The sequence below is a fragment of the Python bivittatus genome, unplaced genomic scaffold (genome assembly GCF_059951505.1).
Source record: "Python bivittatus isolate LINGU-HERP-01145 unplaced genomic scaffold, Pbiv_v1 ctg000700_np1212, whole genome shotgun sequence".
Taxonomy (NCBI): Eukaryota; Metazoa; Chordata; class Lepidosauria; order Squamata; family Pythonidae; genus Python; species Python bivittatus.
This window is the reverse complement of record NW_028277098.1, coordinates 71940793-71959777: the sequence shown is the minus strand read 5'-3', so window position 1 is coordinate 71959777 and position 18985 is coordinate 71940793. Positions and strand designations below refer to the sequence as shown.

At 37.9% G+C, this 18985-nt stretch overlaps 1 protein-coding gene across 1 annotated transcript in view; it reads right to left on the bottom strand.

The window, feature by feature from the left end:
* The window catches only part of LGR6 (leucine rich repeat containing G protein-coupled receptor 6), a 140635-nt gene that overhangs the window by 41597 nt on the left and 80053 nt on the right, over positions 1-18985 (bottom strand). Inside the window, exon 5 of the mRNA XM_088153408.1 lies at positions 13330-13545. Within this exon, the coding sequence (XP_088009534.1) occupies positions 13330-13545 (216 nt within the window). The remainder of the gene's footprint in view (positions 1-13329; positions 13546-18985) is intronic.

Below are 18985 nucleotides of genomic sequence, written 5' to 3'. Positions count from 1 at the left end.
TAGAGATATTAATTCAAATAAAGAGAATCCACATCCACATGAAACTGAAACTGCCTAGCTGTTTTGGATAAATGTTACATTGTCCTGAATTTTAGATGAAGGAAGACTTGCAGGACCAAGTGAATATACTATGATAAGTGAAAGGTTTCAAACTGGGAAACATTTAGATAGGAAATGTCAGCATTGCTCCATCACACAAACATAATCATGACTGTATAAGAGAAACAGAAAGATACAAAGGTTGAGCTGTTTCTGGCTTAAATTTGGCTTGGAATGTTTTGTTCTGTTTTGAAATGAAGCAAACCATGAACATTCCAGTCCCCCAAGAAACATTTTTATAATCTTACAAGATCTGAAAGGCTGGAACTTTCATGGAAAATGGAACACCCAATCTTTGCCACCAGCTCTGTAACAACACAAACAAAAGGAATTTGACTCATAATCCAAGTTGGGACAGTAAATATTTGAGAAGAGGAACTTTTCTTCCATTCTTCCATCTTCTCCATACTAAATAAATTACCTTAACAAATAAAATCACATTTGTGGTAGTCCTTGCCAAGTTTGTTGGTTAAGTTACAGATGGTTAGACCATTTCAGAAGTGGTCCTTGGATGCATTTCTATCATCCTTCACATCATTTAGGTTACTGCAGAAATTAATGACCATATTTCCTACATTAAATCAGTGGCAAACAGGATGGAGTATATAACAAGTATAGCATATTAGAATCCCAGAAAAGAAAAACATTTGGGATTATTCTAAAAGGGAAACCATTTTCAGAGCAACAATGTTTTATTTGTTTAGTAGAACATAAAATCCTACATATCTTGCAAATATCCTTGCTTTATCTATCTCAGCCAATAGAAATCAGAAAGGAAAACTGCATAATGTGCTGACAGCATGCCATGTTTTGAATGTACATAAATATTCTAGGGAAAGGAAAAATGTGATACAGCGTTGTAATCTACTGTTATACAAACATATCTCTGTAGTGAATGCCAGCTTCCTTGTCAGCCTGCAAGCTGCAGAGTTATTCACAATACAAATTTAACAATTCCCAATACACATTTTTCACAAGAGATAGTTCTCTGTCATGTACACAGAGATGCCCCAACATGTCCCTCTAGAATAGAAAATTTGAGTCCCTTTAATACCCAAACAGAAGTTGCTAAACTGAGGCCAAGGAAAGCAGAAATTAACAGGATTTCCCAGAGGCTCAGATTAAATTTTAGAATTTCCATGAAAAAAAGAAATCCAAGAAAATTGAAGCAGAGTAACAAATGCTTCAGGTCCTAATTCTGAAGGAACAGTTTATAAGTCTAGGAAGGAATTTAAATCACCAGAAAGGCAGTATAGGGTGTGAGAACTATATCTTTCCCACACATCTGGGTTAAGGGAGTAGTTGTCAGGTCAGATGCCCCATGGACGATATGTAACAGCATGTGTGGGGATAGGGTGTGAAGATTCAAAGGACTTCTGGAAGAGGAGGTTTGAGACTTCCAATCTTCCACCTTACTGGTTTGCTGGTATTTCCACTACAAGTTCTCTTTCAAGTTATAAGAAAATTTAGGGATGCCAGCACTTACCTAGGGCTCAGTTTCCTTGGGAGGATGACACTGGAGACTTAAGGCATTTCTATGATATACGGTTTATGCACAAACATACATACAGATCATAAAATGAGAGGTTCATATTATTCACAGTCCAACAGGTTCCTATTCTTCATTGGGTTTCTCAGGGGACCTGGAATCATGCTGTTTCCTAAACAGCAAACCACCTGTTTCTGATTCGGCTTGCTGCTTCTGATTCAGTCCTAGCTTCATACAAACCTAACTCACTCCCTTCTCCTTTCTTGTGGGAGCAACAGATATGAGATAATTACATATAGTTATCTATTCCCCTTTTCTTACATAACTCTGCCCCAGTGCCCTCCAAATGCTGCAGATTGCAACTCCCAGCTTCTGTCACCATCCCTCTAATCCCCAGGCAATTGTACTGGGTGTTCCTAGGAACAAAGCATCTGGCTGTGGGCATCAGTGTGCAGTTTGGGAAAGTACCACTTGCTCCTTTCCTCATTTAGAGTAAGGAAACCATTGAATTGGAACTGCTTGCACCAGAAAGCTCCCAGCTGTAATATCATTTCAGCACTAGGGGTCTTATCTCATACCAAAATCTGAACGGCAACTTCTTCTGAAAGTGCCTGTCATCTACTGCAGCAAAAGCAAGAAATGCTCCAGTAGCATCTTAAAAACTATCCTTGGTTTTCATGGATCAGAGCCCAGTTACAGACAGAAAGAGCAAAACTTCTTATTTTAGATTCTATTTCATTTGGAATGAAAACAGCCAGCCTTTCTGTTATAATAGTGTCTACCACTCCAAAACCTAAATGGTAAACAGGGGAGACAGAGTATTAACTGTTCAAAATTACCTGTCCCATTACTTGCTCATGGGGCTAGTCACTGTCTCATTTTTTATTTTTAAGTTACTTCTGTTGGTACATTAAATATTTTGCTCTTTTCAAAAATTTCTCAGGACCCATAGAGAAGGTTTTCTATGAATCTTCAGAAATATTTTCTGTCCTTTCCATCTTCACACAGATTCTAAATGCTTTAAAGGGCCTCAATACGTCTTTCAAACAATAAGATTAAATATAATTCTCCCTTAATACAAGGATGTACAAAACCTCATGATGCAGAAAGCTGCAAGTGCCATACATGGCAGAATGAAAGTTGATTCCTCTACCTCCTCTTAAGAGCAGGTCTATATGAGATTTTCCTGGTTTAGAAAATATCCTGTGTTGCTGTTACAAACCTACGGAAGGAACAGATGGGAACTGGTGTACATTCCCTTAATGGGAATGTAATTTATTAGCAGCAGCTTATGCCCCTAACTTGTTCCAGATTGGAGAATGTATATTTTGATGTTGGCTCTTCCTAGCATCAGAGGATGAACAGGCATGTAGCTCCCTCTGGTCCAAGGTGTGCAGAGCAGGAAAGCATATTGCTGCACCTGGAAAGGTCATATCCTTAGCTATGAAATGCAGATGAGGGACATCCAGAAGGATTAATCAAGCTGTAAATGACATATTTCCTAGAACATCTCTGCAGCTGTTTTTTGGTCTCTTTTCAAAAATGGCTATTTCAGTAACTTTCTTTTTATCATTTATTAAAATTTTAAAGAAGATAAAAACGAATACAAACGAATATAAGAAAGAAAAAAGGAAATCAAAGAAAAAGCAAAAAGTGCAAGAAAAGAAAAAAAAGTTGAAGTAAACTAGAAAAGAAAGAAAAAAGATACAAAGCAGTGGCTTCTGATATTCTTCACAGCAGTTAGGAGTACAAATAGATTTTAACCTCTGTCTCTAAAGTCACATCACATTGCTTTTCTTTCTATAATCTATTCTATCTAATAATTAAAACCATAAATCACAAGTCCATTTTTTTCCCATTTTTATGCAAAAAGTCCATAAGAGGCTTCCAGTCACCAATAAATGTAGATAGAGACTTTTCTCTAATCAAATCCATTTATCCATTTCAGCAAAATCTGTCAACTTCACCAACCATTCCTCCATAGTGGGCAGTGTCGAATCTTTCCATTTCAGTGCATATAATAATCTTGCCACAGTAATCATGTACTGAAATAATCTTCCATGGCCTTTTTCTAACTGTTTATCCATTAATCCTAAAAGGAAAAGTTCTGGCTTCAATTGAATATTGATATTTAAAAACCTCTGTATCAAAGTATGTATTTTAATCCAATTTTTTTTTAGCCTTTTTACATATTCACCAAGCATGATAAAATGTCCGTTCATGCTTTTCACATTTCCAACATACATTTGAAATGCCTTTATACATTCTAGATAATTTCCCTGGCGTCATGTACCAATGATAGATCATATTATAAAAATTCTCTTTGAGATCACAACACAATGTAAATTTCAATCCTTTTAACCACATATTTTCCCATTGATCCATCTGTATATTATAACCAAAATTCTTAGCCCACTTTATCATACATCCTTTAACCTGGTATTCCTCTGTTTCAAATTTCAACAAAAGTTTGTACATTTTAGCAATTACATGTTCATCATCAGTACACAGTTATACTTCAAATTCTGACTTACTTTGCTGTATACCATAAGTCTTTTTATCCATTTTAAATCTTTCAGATAACTGTAAATGGGAAAACCATTGACAACTATATTCTTCTGCTATTAATTGCTCTCTTGATTTGATTTTAAATTCACCTTGATAGTTTTCCAATAAGTCCCAGTATGTCAACCATTTATTTTTGTCTACCAGTTCTCTTCTATAATATGCTTCTTGAACAGAGTTCCATAAAGATATTTTTCAGGCACAACCTGACTTTATATCTATTCCATATTCTCAATATGGCACATCTAATAAAATGATTTTTAAAGTCCACATTCTTTCTGTCTTTAAGACTTTGCCCCCAGTTGGCTTTCCATAGTCTCATTCACAGTCACACAGTCTAGCACATATTACTCTTATCTTTTTGTTTTGTAAAATCCACCAATTATCTGCTGTCCTTAAAAACAAATAATCCACATTATCACGAAGGTCTGTTCTATTAGTCTAATTAATTTTGCTATTTTCAAAGGTATTTTCATCATAAAAAATTATTTCTTCTGTTTTTTAAAATCACTGTCCCCTTTTTCCATTTGAAACTTTCTTAGATCACAATCGTGTTAAGCTTTTTGCTTTTAAATTAAAATCCTTTAAAATAGCAGGTTTCCCCCCCTCTTCTTAATTTTAAAAAGAAGGCACTCACTGAGACTTCAGAATATCTCTTTTAGATTGTAAAGCAATTAAATTGTAAAGTGATTAAGAAGGTGAAGTTTTTGTCAGTCGAATGTCCATAAAGGCTGCACAGCAATAAGGCTGCACAGCAATTCAGGGCACGTTGTAAATCCCTCGATTCCCAAGCCACTCAACCCACAATTTCAACCCATGATTGACCACAAGAAACTAAATTCCTGTGGTCTCCTTGTGAATAGCAGCTCCTCTGGAGCACAGGTGGGTGATCCCCTGATTTCTCCTTCCTCCTTAGAAATTTCTGTCAGTTAGAACCATCTCCTGGCTGGTAATTCCACTGCTGTGCTGTCCCTGCTTGCAGAGCCGCTCACAGAGACGTCTAACTGGCCAAAATAACCTCACCCAGAAATGCTTTTCAGTAACTTTCTGATTAGAATGGTGCTTAAGTTTATGGTGATAACAAGGTCACCACGAGATTTTTTCCTTAGCTCATTCTATCTGTACATACATGCAAGTGTGGGAGAAGCTAGATGTTACTTCTACTGGGGTGTCAGATTTCCACTGGGATCACAGAAGGGGTTTCTGCAAAGTGTATGCATTATTCTTCGATCAACTCTGTATGCCTGTGATCCCATGGTATCATCCTTCTTTAGTAGTATCAACTTACTTCTAGCTCACTTACCATGCAAGAAAACCTGCCCTGAAACTGTTTTTCACCTGGAAATGCCAGCACTCTGCAAAGTTTGGGAAGGGGGGAATTCTTTCCTCACTTTTCCTCCCACCTTCTGCGCTTCAGCACCCAGGAGTATCTATAAGGGGAATGCTGGCTTGACAGTGTTGCCTCTCCCTTTCAGCTGAAGCAACTTATAGTATTCTGTCACATGCTGTCTTCTTTTTGGTAGAGGATGAGCCTCATTCAAAATGTCTGGTTGCTTGAGTTTATTTATTGATTTTCTTCTCTTTTGCCTGGCTTGAGGTTAAGGGGTTTTGATTGCTGCAGGATCTACAGATGCCTGAGGTGGGCAGCATGGTTTTGCTTCTTCTGAGCACTGTGAATCAGCAGGTTTCAAAACAAACACAGGCGGGTAATTTTCCCACCTGCAACTTATAGAGAGCTCTAGAATCATCTGACCATTTGCCAGGAAAATAGTAATGAGGACAGGCTTTATATTTCAGCAACGGATTGGTTGATGCTATGAAGAATGAAAACAACTGCAGTGTGGAAGTTCTCAGAATGCAGGAAGAGACAGTTCAACAACTTTCTCTTCAACCTTTCTGGTGACAATTATCTGCTCCCTGCACACTTCTATGTGAGTATATGGATGGTATGTAGGGGGAGTGTGGGTTTTCATCAGGGTTATAACTGGGCAGGGAAGTTTGTCTTGGAAGTTATAGAAGTTTATCTAAGGAAATTCTACACCCGATTCCACTTTTACATTTTTTAAAAAACAATGTTAACTTTGAATAAAGTTTAAAAAGTTGGCATGTTGTATGCAAAATAATTGTTCTTTCCAAGAATACCCTTAAATTCTACATTGGCTATATAGGTGCTATTAGATTTTTTTTTTTAAAGTTGGTGACTGCAGCTGAGTACTTATGTTGTATAAAATACAAAGAAATAAATGCAAAGTAAGCTGAGAGTGACAGTGCATATTTTGATGAAAAGTGTTTTCTGAATGGCTGCTTGGAGTCTTTGGAAATGGAGCAACAGATAAGCCAAAGCAATACATACATACATACATAAAATGTGCACTGTAGCAAACATTTTATGAATGGGCAATCTCTCCTCACATAGCAGTCATTTTTCCTGAGTGCCTGCAACACACTGCTAGAAAGTCAGGTCTCTCCTCTGGCCCAAAAAGATTGTGGACCCCTGCAATATTTAGCTAAATGAACTATACTAGTAATATTTTGATTTATCACATTTTTATTTAACTTTCCCACCAATCTGCTTAAACCAGCATATGTGAGGTTATCTCATTCTATCCTTATAACCCTATTATAAGCAGAGAGATAGCTCTCCTTATTCATTCCTTCAGCAAGTTAGTGATGAAGAGACTAACATGAATTTAACAGAAGAGTTAGGGAGAAAGAGACAAGGAAGACAGGACAGTGGTCAGGAAAGATGCATGTTTTGAGGCATTTGGTGCTCAGCTGTGAGGACTGAGGGGTGAAAGGTCACCTCATCAAAAGTTTCTCATTTCTGGGTGCATGTCTTGAAAGCTGTTGATTGCCCATTGTGGGTAACTGCTTTCTGCTGAATAAAGCAGAGACTGTAGGAAGAATAAAAGGCAACCAGTTTCTAGAGAGTGAATTAAGTAAGCAAGCAGTTTTGTGGGGATGAGTTAAGGTGAAATTTCCTGACAAGCTTCCCCCTAAGTGGATAGTGTGACTGAGAAGAGAATAAGAAGAAATGAATTTATACTTAAGTGAAAATGAATCAGCAGATTCTACTGTCATGATCTGCAATGCATATGACATGAAAACAAACTGGCATGCCAGAAAAACTGAAAACCACTTTCAACATAGCATACATCTGTATTGCAGCTACTGGAAACTTGAAGCAATGCTTGAAACAAGCAAAAATACAAGGGTTGGAGCAATGGGTGGTTACACTTCAGCCCACAAGAGAGGAGGGTGATTTAACCACCAAACAAAAGAAGCACTACAACAAGAGATAACAAAGAAATAACTTTCCATATACAACAGATTGAAACAAAAGAGCAAACCCAGTGGATGACAGCCCCCATGAACAAGAGACATAGAAATATTCTACCAGCTAGAAGTCATAAACAGCTTTGAAGATTCACTGCTGAACCAAAAGATTACGGTGGATTCCTGAAGGGCAGAGGGGACACAGCTGCACTCTGCAAGAAAACAAAGTTGTGGTACTTGATGTCTCACTAGTAATAGAAACTGAAATAAATGTACCAATAGAAGAGAATAATAAATGTATGCTGAATAAACCATGCAATCATGACAAGTGCTGCTTGTCAGAACTTTCAAGACTTATCTAGTTCATTGACTGTTATCCCTTCTTGCCAGTGCATATGGAGACAAATGAGACTTCAAAAGCAGCTAAAACTATATTGCCATGGACTTTGAAGATTCAGGAAAAAAGCTGAATATCTAGGTAGTGTTGTCATCCATCCTTCTATACTACAGGGGAAAAAAAATAGGTATACTAGCTTCTCAGTGAAGGCAGCAATATGCTAATAGGTAACAAGAGAAGAACTCAGCTCTTATTTTGACTTAGTCTTGTCCCAAAGACAGTATGTGGTAATTATGAAGAACAGGATGAAAGAGCAGGAGTGAAATTTGAGATCGACAGAGACATGTCAAGGAATACCTATTTACTCTTGAATGAATTTAAATTCATGGTCACTTAGATTCTAGGGCACTAAAGGAACTTTTTAATATCTGGTCAAACCCTTAGATATCATGTTTGAGAAATCCTGAAGATCTGGTTAGGTGCTAGATAACTGGAAGGGAATAAAAGTTGTCCCCATTTTCAACATGGGAAAAAGGGATTATAAACCCATCAGGGCAATTCCTCAGTGGTGCAGCCTAATTGTTTCCTGTGCTGCTCCTGCCTGTTCCTGAAGCTGACTTAACAATTCCAGCCTGGATTGCAGGGATTTGTATGGGAGCAGGCTGGTGCTCAGTCCAATTACAGGCAATGCAGGACCTGGTTGTTCCCCTGCTTTTTGCTCTTCCCAGCCACATAGGGAAAGCAAGCGTCACTGGCTGGCCCTTGTGTGTCCTGATCTAGCAGTTCCTGTCTTTCCTTTTTCATTCTTTGTTTCCCTAGATGTTTGCACATCACCCTCCCTTGTTTTTTCCTTTGACACCAACACAGACCCTTTCTTTTTTCTTCATATAGTTACCGTCATTATTCTGTTTCTACAGTGATGAAAACAAAGGGAACATATTGTTCTTCATTCTAGTGTTTCACGGTATATCCCTACAGACTTTGTAGGAAATAATGATTTTTCAAATCCATAGAAACAAAGTAGTAGCATTGACTGTTCCAATATGATTTGCAAATTCATTATTTTTTAAAAGGGAAAGGGATCCATTGCGGTACTGTGCTCACAGGGTGGGAAGACAAGGACAGTATGCTTCACCCAACATGGGTAGAAAGCAAAAGAGAGCCCACTGGGAGATGTAAGGATGGAATGGAGGGGTGCTGGTAGAAAATGTGGGAAAACATGGTGGCCAGGAGAGTTTACTAGTTTCTGTGGTCTTTATGGGCCAATGTTAGATCAACAGTCTAGAATTACTTCAGTAACTGAGATGGCATACCAACTGACTGATAAAAAAACAATATGGAAGAGGAAAAACGGAAATGCTGCCTAGCTGAGAACATAGCAGCGCAACATGAGCAGTGATCAGCCATAGGAGTTGAGGATATGCTTGGTGTTGTAGCCAATCAGAGCAGGGAATGTCAAAGCATAGTAGACCAACCACTTGGGAGAGTTAAGATGGCTCTAGATAGAAAATAATACTTTTGAAGCAGAGCTTCAAACATGGGTGAGGGGTACATTTATGATAGGCTGGGAGTGGATGGAAGACCACATCAACCATTCCCGTACTCAAGAAATATTGAGTGGCCTATATTGGTGATGGGGTAATAAGAAAGAAAGATTTGGCCTCAGTCTGACATTCACATCTAGGAAGATTCTAGAACGGATGATATAACTATTAATTTGTAAGTACCTCAAAAGCAATATCATTAATTATGAGAAGATAACTTACTTAACAGAGTGTGGCTGTGCTGTCAGATGAAATGCATCTTGATTTCAGCAGTACATTTGACAAAAGTAGCTCTTGACATTCTGATTAGGAAGACATTCAGTATGGGCTGGATGGCATGACAATTAAATAGATACACAGCTGGCTCAAAGTTGTATTTAAAGACTGTCCATTAATGATTCTCATCAAACTGGAGCAAAGTATCAAGTGGAGTGCCACAGGATTCAGTCCTGGGCCCTGCACTCTTCAATATTTTTTACTGATGACTTGAATGAGAAGATCCAAGTCAAATATACTTCTCAAATATGTATACAACATAAAACTAGATGGGATAGCTGTTATCCTAGAAAAGAAAAGTAAGTACTGTGTCATACATCCAGTTCTAGGCAACACTCTTTAAGAAAGATACAGATAAGATTGAATGGGTTTAAATAAGGGCAGTCAGGATGATTAGGGGACTGGAATTTAAGTCATATGAAGAGATGTGGAAAAATCTGGAAAATGTTTAATCTTGGAGGGAAAAAAGATTGTGGGTGGATATGATAGCAATCTTTGAATATCTGAAAGGATGTTACACAGAAGAAGGTCAAGACTAGTTCTCTGTTACCTCAAAGTGTAGGATATGAGATACATAATGGATTAGGTTACAAGACAGATTATGACTGAATGTCTGAAAAGCTTTCTAAGAGTAAGAGCAGTTTAACAGTGGAATCAATTGCTCAGAGAAGAAATTGGCTGCACTTCACAGAATGTGTTACAGCAGAGGCTGGACAGCCATCAGTCAGTGATGCTTTAATTTAAATTCCTACTCTGAGCAACAGGCTGGATTCTATGCTTAAAATGGATTGGCTTCCAACTATATGAACATCCAGTGTGCTTAAAGGCTGAATGGGGATTAAGCCATGCTACAACCCAAAACATCTCAGCATACCCAAATGGCTTTAGCGTTCCTTCAAAAAAATTGTTATATTTAGCCTTTTATATGCACCCTTGGGAAACGTGTTTCTCTCAACCCCACATTTGTGGTATTTGTAATACGAAAGAAGAATAGTAGGACTGAGATGCAGTCTTTACTGTTAATTTACTTTTGTTTCTGATATTAATTTTCTTATTAATAATAGCTACAGTGACTGTTGCTGAGCCAAAGAATCCTGAAATTGTGAAAACAAGAACAAGAACTTGTGAAAATAAGTCATTTATATGAATTTCCCCTCTTTCACCCCTCCACATATACTTCCTTTGCTAAGCGTTTCAAATCACGTGCAAGTCTTTATCCAGGGAGGTTGAGCCAAAACATGTGAGATTTAGGACACCTTTCCCAACCTAGTGTTTTCCAAATGGGATGAACTACAATATCCATCATCCATAGCCACCCCAGACTTTATAGGGGGTTCAACTGGAGGGGAAAACTTTTCCCCATTAGTCTTTCATAAGTGTTTACTCTTAAACACTTGCTACACTTTTGCATATGATCAGTTTTCCCTTGATGTTTTCACAGAGTTGCCACAAAGAATTTATATTTCCAGAGTGGGAGCAGTTGCTTCAACCCTGATTTTCATAAGAATGACAATAATTCTAGGGCACTTAGTAATTGCATGCAAACCTACTAATTGACACCAAACAATAGACTGCTAACTAATTTACAGACATAAACTTCTCTTTTAGGTGATAAATAAACCAATAAATCACTGGTCAATGCTACAAATGCCACTTACTAAGTTGTTGCAAAGGTACCAGTTAGCCATATAATTACTGACTGGAGGATGTTTATCTTTCTGTACTTGCCTGTGAAATGAAAGAATCCCATTTGGAAATGGATAGCTATCGGAAGCAATATCATTTGCTTAATTTGTTCATTTATGTGGAAGCAGTTTTAACTAAGCAAATAAAAGGAAGCTAAGAATGCCAATTATATTCAGAAGGTACTTGCAGTACGGCCTTCTCCAGCCAGAGTTAACTTAACCAATATGTTCATACTTGGGAAAATTCTTGGCATTTTCCCACTTTTATGAAGTAAGTCTTTCGATGGTGTGGTTGGGGGTGGTTGGGTTGCGGGAGTCTGGGGTGGCTGCAGGGAAGAAAGGGCAGGTAAGGCTATTAGGGCAGGGATGGGCAGAGGTAGATATGGCAGGAGTTATGGGGTAGGCTGCTCTTGGGGAAGGTGACTTGGATGTTTAGTAGGCCTCGTAATCCAGGTTCCAGAGACCCTGTCTTCTGGATGCTGCTGCTTAATTTGTGGTCACCTGTAATAAGGTTTGCCTCATCCACAATTTGGGAAGGGGGAGCAAAGCCATGTCTCTGTCAGGTTTAGCCCAAAGAACTCTAAGAGACAATGCAAATTCAGTTCTGCTGTGTTTATTAGCTACAACCTCTAGAAAGAATCTCCCCAGACTGAACGCTAGCTCCCAAGCCACCCAGTCACAACACCGTGAATTCCTCAGGGAGGTGCCAGCCTCATCCTCTTGCACTTCCCACGCTCTTGCGGTGAACTAAGAATGCGCTTATCTCCCTGAGCCTGGCCTTCATAATTCCATTCCATCACAGTCTCCCTGTTATGACCTCAGCATTATGGAACAGTCTCCCCACAGAAATTAGACTTGCCCCATCATTGACTGCTTTCCATATGCTGGTAAAGACTCTCCTGGAAGGCATTGGGTGGTTGTTTAGCATGCTGGCTGAGGGATTTTGGGAATTGAACTCCACATATCTTAAAGTTGCTAAGGTTGAGAAACACTGTATCAGATGACCCTGTCTGTTTGTGACAGTGCTCTGGTTATTTTATGAATCATTTTAATGATTCTTAAGTAGTATTACTGTAAATAGTTTAATTTAATCTAATCTAAATAAGTTTTAAGGTTTGGTTTATCATGGATGTTTTATTTCATTTATTGTTACAGTGTTAGCTGCCAGGAATCTTTCTAAATATGGTGGTATATGAGATAGTCTTAAACTTTATTTATGAATCAATAACAGTGTCAGGGCTAACTGAATATTACAAAATACTGTTCCTGCATTTGAAAATTGAGACCTTTACATCAAGCAAGATGTATAAAATGAAAGGGACAGTGGGGAAAACAATTTAGTTCATTCATTCATTCATTCATTCATTCATTCATTCATTCATTCATTCTCATTCATTCATTTTCATTCACTCATTCATTCATTCTATTTCTGTAGCCACCCACTCACATGCAACTTTGGGCATCTTACAAGTATTGAAAACAACCATGCAAAGAATAAAAATGGCCATATTGGGGGAGGGAAGGGGGGGGGGGAAACACAGCAAATTAACAGCAGTCACTTAACATAATATTCAATATACAACCATTTTTTTATCTTTATTTTTTGTGTTTTATTTATTTTATTGCTTTGTTTGATTGCTGTGAGCTACCCAGAGTCATTAAGAGTTGGACGTCATACAAGATAAATAAATAAATAAATAAATACTAATATAACATCTTGGTCCAAAGCCTGAAGAAAGAGGACTTCAAGGTTCTTGTGAAGGACAGTAGTTTCAGGGCTGGAGAGATCACAGGGGGAATATTGTTCCAGAGGGTGGGTGTGGTGACAGAGAAGTATTGAGTCATGTCTAAGGTTTGCAATCATCATACCTGTTATCCATGCAAAATATAGTTTAATATGCCCTATGTCTACTTAGAAATAAGCCCCAATAAATTTAATGGAATTTATAAGGGATATATTGATCCTATAATGTAATTATTTTCTCTTCTGGATCACCAGAAAAAGTTTTCAGAAGACCAAAACAACAAAGAAAAATGGAAGAAAAAGGAAATACTTACAGTACCACAAGGCTAGTGAGGTTCTGGAAGGCATAGTCAGGAATGTGCCAGATCTGGTTGAGCGCCAATGTCATTGCTTGTAGAGAGGGCAGATTATTGAGTGCTTTGACAGGGATCTCAGTCAGGGCATTATCATCCAGCCAGAGGTGACGTAAAGCGGGCAACCCTTCAAAGCTCTTTTCAGGTACAACAGAGATCAGATTGGCATCCAGGCGTCTGTAAGATAGCAAATCAGATACAAGGCCAGATATGTTTTTATGTTCTGTTAGTTAAAAACTTGAACAAGCCACCTCAAGGAATGTTTTGCACATTTTTTGAGGCTTCAAAAGGCTATGTTGATATGTACCAAACATTAGATAGTTCTAATTTCTCCTGCATCTTTTGCTTTGCTCTGATAGGAAATAGGACTGTGAAGTTAGGCCTCAGAAATAGGATGGCATATAATTTCCTTTGATTATTTTTTTTAACATTCCAAGTAAGGATGGTGATAACTATGATGATATGATCTATTATGTACATTTTACTACAATAAATAAAGCTAAACTGGACATTTTCTTGTAAGAAAAATAGAACAAAAAAGTAAAAAAGATTCTGAGCCACTCAGAAAACATATTTTTATCAGACTTACTCAGGAATCCAAAAAATCCCTAGAAATTCCCTCTGTGCTTGAATTCTTCATCAGGTTAAATAATAAATGGAGATTAAAATAAGTTGTCTGATGTGAAAGTCACAGCTGTAATCTTTCATGAAATAAACTCAGTGGTCAAATGACAATTCTTCCTTAATTTATTTTGTCTTAAAGCTCTCAACAGCAGCTAAGAGAAAAATGGCAGCAATAACTTGACAACATTCCTTGTAGATGCTTGTTTTGTTGTTTTTACATTCTTATATTATTTCTTCAATTGCAATTGATATTCTGCAAGGCCAGCATACTCTACCTCTATTAAAGCAAAGACAAGTTAGAACATGTTACTTTAGAAAAATTATCCATGAAGAATATATATATCTCCTGAAACCCAGAGCATCCAGGAGAGAGAGAGAGAGATTCTTCATGGTTAATTCTGAAAAGAGTTAACTCTTTGAAGGAGTTAAGTGGAAGAGTCCATGGAAAGCCATTGATCTTGATTGTGCCAATTTTTGCAAACTACTTTACATAGCTTTGCTTTCTCTGCCTTTATGTACATCGCAGTCCTGGATGTTTTAACACAAGAATGTTTTCTTGATGTAACAATATTTAATACAACAACCATTAAAGGTCTTGCCAATAGTCCACTCAGACCAGTATTTTACTTGTAACACTGGCCACAATTAAAATGAAGATCTAACATAACAGTTTTCTTCCTCCCAACTATATTCTTGGAGGTAAAACTCATCTTCACTCTGTGCAAAAGGGGAAGATAGGAAAAATCCCAGCAATGTAGTATTTCATACGTCAACCAGTTCTCTTTTGAAGAGAAAGGGAAACCTGACAAAAATCTTACCAATTTCACCCTACTTTGCTTTCTCTGGGCTTTGGACAGGGAGCTGCAAGCCCTCAAGCCAGCACTCCCTTTATAGGACCCGTACTTCATGAGTGGCAAGGAGCACTGAAGCAAGAATTTCCTATAAGGGGGAAATAGCACTACAGGATCACCAGAAGGGAACCTACCTCTGTAGCAGTTTTAACTACATCTCAGCTCTGCCTTCCAACATTGCTGAAATTGTGAGGGAGAGTTCCAGAGCAGCTTCCTTATGTGGAAGTGCCTTAAATATATTTGCAGAGAACAATACTATTGAAGATCTCAATATATTTCAAAGAAAGCTGAATTAGAAAATGTGTGTGTGTGTGTGTGTGTGTACAAATGATTTTGAAGAAGCAGGATAGGAAGAGTACAGTATTGATGCTTTTGAACTGTGGTACTGGAGAAGACTCCTGAGAATACTATGGACAGCCAAGAACACAAACCAATGGATCATCAAACCCAGATGGTAATCAATCCAGAGTTCTCACTCAAGGCACAAATGGCTAGGTTCAAATTATCCTATTTTGGATACATTATGTGAAGACCTAGTTCTCTTGAGAAGGCTCTAAAGTGAAAGGAAAGAGAAGATGACCAACAGCAAGGTGGATGGACTCAGTTACAGTGGCAATGAATACACCATTGGAAGACCTGAAAGACCAGCTTAGGGACAGATTGTCAGGGAGAAGTTCTATCTATGTGGTCGCTAAGAGTTGACACCAACTTGACGGCACATAATCTATACTTTGCGGCATCAAGTCAAATTCTGATTTCAGATAGATCAGTGTTGTGCAAACTTGGCCACTTTAAGATGAGTGGACTTCAACTCCCAGCTATGCTGGCTGGGGAATTCTGGGAGTTGAAGTCCACTCATCTTAAAGTGGCCAAGTTTGGACAACACTGAGATAGATGATATATTTAGGAGCCAAGAATAATATATGTCATGCTGCCTTTTATTCTTCAAAATATCTTTTGTTTTGGTATGACTTGGCAACTAACAACAACTGGACAAACCAAGGCAGCAGATCATTAAAATGTCTGGATGTCAACCTGAAGAGGAGGAAAAGGATATAAAATTACTTTGCTTTATCTGAGACCAGGTTCACAGTCACACTAAACCAGCCTTCCCACCCTAGGCACCCTCCTGATATGTAGACTTCACCTCCCCAAATCCCAGTCAGCATGCTGTTTATGAGAATTTTGGAAGTTGGTCCACATACCTGGGAAGTAAGACAATTGGAGAAGTCTGTACTAAGCAATAATGTGGCTTGTTTGATTTTGGTTTAGTTTGTGTGATCTCAGCCAATTGTGATGTATTCATTAAGCAAACCATGGATTGCTATGATGTATGAACCCATAAGGTAATGAAAAAACAGTTTGCCGGCTAGAAAAAGTAATTCAATGTTTTGATGATTGGATGGAAAATTAAGCCTGGAGTTTAAAAATACATTTAAAATGATACTTTTTTGAAACAAGCTTTGCCTGAATGTTTCTATTATCTTACTACCTATTTGGTCTTTGTATTTGTAAATAAATAGTTATTACAGGACTCAGCACAATTCTTCAGCATTCCGTTTTTCCAGGAAACTGATTCTGAAAAGCTGCCCTGAAGCCTTTACCACAAAGGAAATAAAGTGTGTAAACAATAATACCATCAGACTTAAATAACCTGCAACCTTGCTTTCAGAACCAAAAACAGCTTGGTGTCCTTGCTGCTTGCCCACCGTCCTAAAAATATGTAGGAGAGTTCAAACTCCCAAATTGCAATGTCTTGCAAATGCAACTCCTCTTGTGGAATATAAAACTCTACTTCCTTGGCACCAAGAAGCTACTAATTATATCAATTAAGCAAAACAAAAAAGCAACCATAGGGCTCTCCTCTTTCTGCACTGTGTGATTATGGCTTCTTAAACACTTTCTATTATGGTTTCTACCTAGGATAATTGGGCAGATTAGGAGACAGAGTAGGCCAGTGCCAGCTTGCTCCATTTCCACATAGAAGTTTACATTTTTGCTGCTACTGAGTTCCTCAGATCATGCCACAATTAATAGGTTGGTTTGTATGACAAGTATTAACTCTGTGGTGAGATGTTAAGGCCACATAAAGGAATTGAGATAAGACTGTGGGATTTATGAGCAGGAGTCACAGCAAGTCTTGAGCTCATTGTGGCTATGCAGCGCACTTAGGAATCAACAGCACTTGTCATAGTAGCTAAAGCTGGGCAAGCTGCTTACTGTGGTTAGTTGAAACAAGCCAACTTAAAATGAAAATGTATGAACCTGACCCCTTTAACTATCACTGAAATTCATTGCAGTTTAAAGCTATAGCCCCATTAGAGAAGTAGAGGGAAAGGAAGCAAAATCTGTTAAAACCTTTATCATGTTAAACTATGGCTTAATGTCATGTTTAAGAGTTTACATTTTTAGGCATTAGCACTACTGGATATAAATTTGGGTCTTTAAAATGTTATGATTTTCTGCTTCTAATAAGTAGTGTATGTCTGGTCCCTTGCATGGTATATGTACTTTTTAGTTAGAAAAGCAAGATAAAACTACTGTAAATAAGAAAAAAAATAAATTTCCATACTACAAAATTTAAACAACACTTTCCTCATATGAAACCAGCAGAACCCAACTACATTTAACTTTTTCTCAGTCTACAGACCTTCCAAATTGTTTCTCTTAAATTACCATCAACTTCACCTTGTGACTTACTCAGTAGGGCCATACTGGTTGGTGGATTTCAGGAGCTGAGGTTCAACATCTGACAGACACCAGATTATGGAAGGAAGACCTGTAGGTCCTTGAGTACATAACAGTAACAATATGTACCCAGGGGTATATGCTGATAAATATGAACAGCATGATAGTCCCAAATGTGCTTCTTATTGACCTCGATTAGGGAGATCTATGACCCTGAAACCCCTCACTTAAGTACATGACTTGTTAAATTTCCCTTAATAAGAAGCCAAAGAACAGTGAAGATGGGTGATTGGTACCAGATGTTCCATACAGTAGATGCGCCTTTGCAGCAGACTGATAGGTCCCAGATGTTAAGTACAGTAGATGTATCAGTGCAACAGGGGGACTGACAATTGTTGCCATAGGATGATTGCAACAGAGAAATATGCTTAGAATTATAATAGACCACAATGTGGAGTTCAGTCAAATATATTAATGGGGAGTATTCTTTTGTCTTATCATCTGATTACTTTGAACCAGTTTCTGCATTCGATGAAATTGGAAGATTCGATATTTAAAGGATCCACATTGTTTTTTCCTGGGCATTCTAGCTGCCAGTTTTTGTGGTAGTCTGTATTTTATATTCATGAAATATTCTAGACAAAGCATTGTTCCAACAAATTCTAAGGAAAAATGGTAGCTGCCAACAGGAGTTGTCATTTGTCCTCCATCTGGGGCATTTGAGGAAGTAGTGACCCCTGTGTCATGCTTGTTGAAAAAATTATTCTGCTAAAGTGGGCAGAAGAAAAAATGTGGGCCAAATCTCTGATGATCCAAATTGATGATCCAATATAGTTCTAAAAGCTGCACAGATTAGTCATTATTTCCAACATTATAGTATTATGTACCAGTGCTGAGCGCTTCATATTTGAATCTGCTGCATAGTCCTATTAAATATATTTTGCAAAGGGGGAAAAAAGTTAATTTTACCTCTAAAGCCCAAATACTCAAGCTTTCTAGCTGCAGCTAACTTAAGCAAACCAGTTATTTCTCCAGGTACAATCTCTCCCCCCCGCCCCCCAATGCTGTGAAGTTATTTGCCCTAAGAGAATGTGCTGATCCGGTTGCAAATATACCACCTCGGGTGAGGTTTTAACAGTATATAAAAAGAGGGAGGGGTATTTTGCACAATAGTCCACACATCTGATTTGTCCTTCACCTTACAGTGGTACTATTTAAAAAAAAAATTCGTACAACCGCAGCTTATACTCTATTTTAACAGTGGTGTGATTTTTAGAAGATTATCCAATGATTTATTTGTGCCTGATTATTAGAGTGGCTTTTTTCAGTTTTAAGCAACCCATTATTATACTTGCTAAGTGTCATTAGATAACACTGGGCATCATATAATGGGATAAAGGTGGTACATGCTGTACTATGGATCTTTAATTATCTAAAGATTTAAATGCATTTTA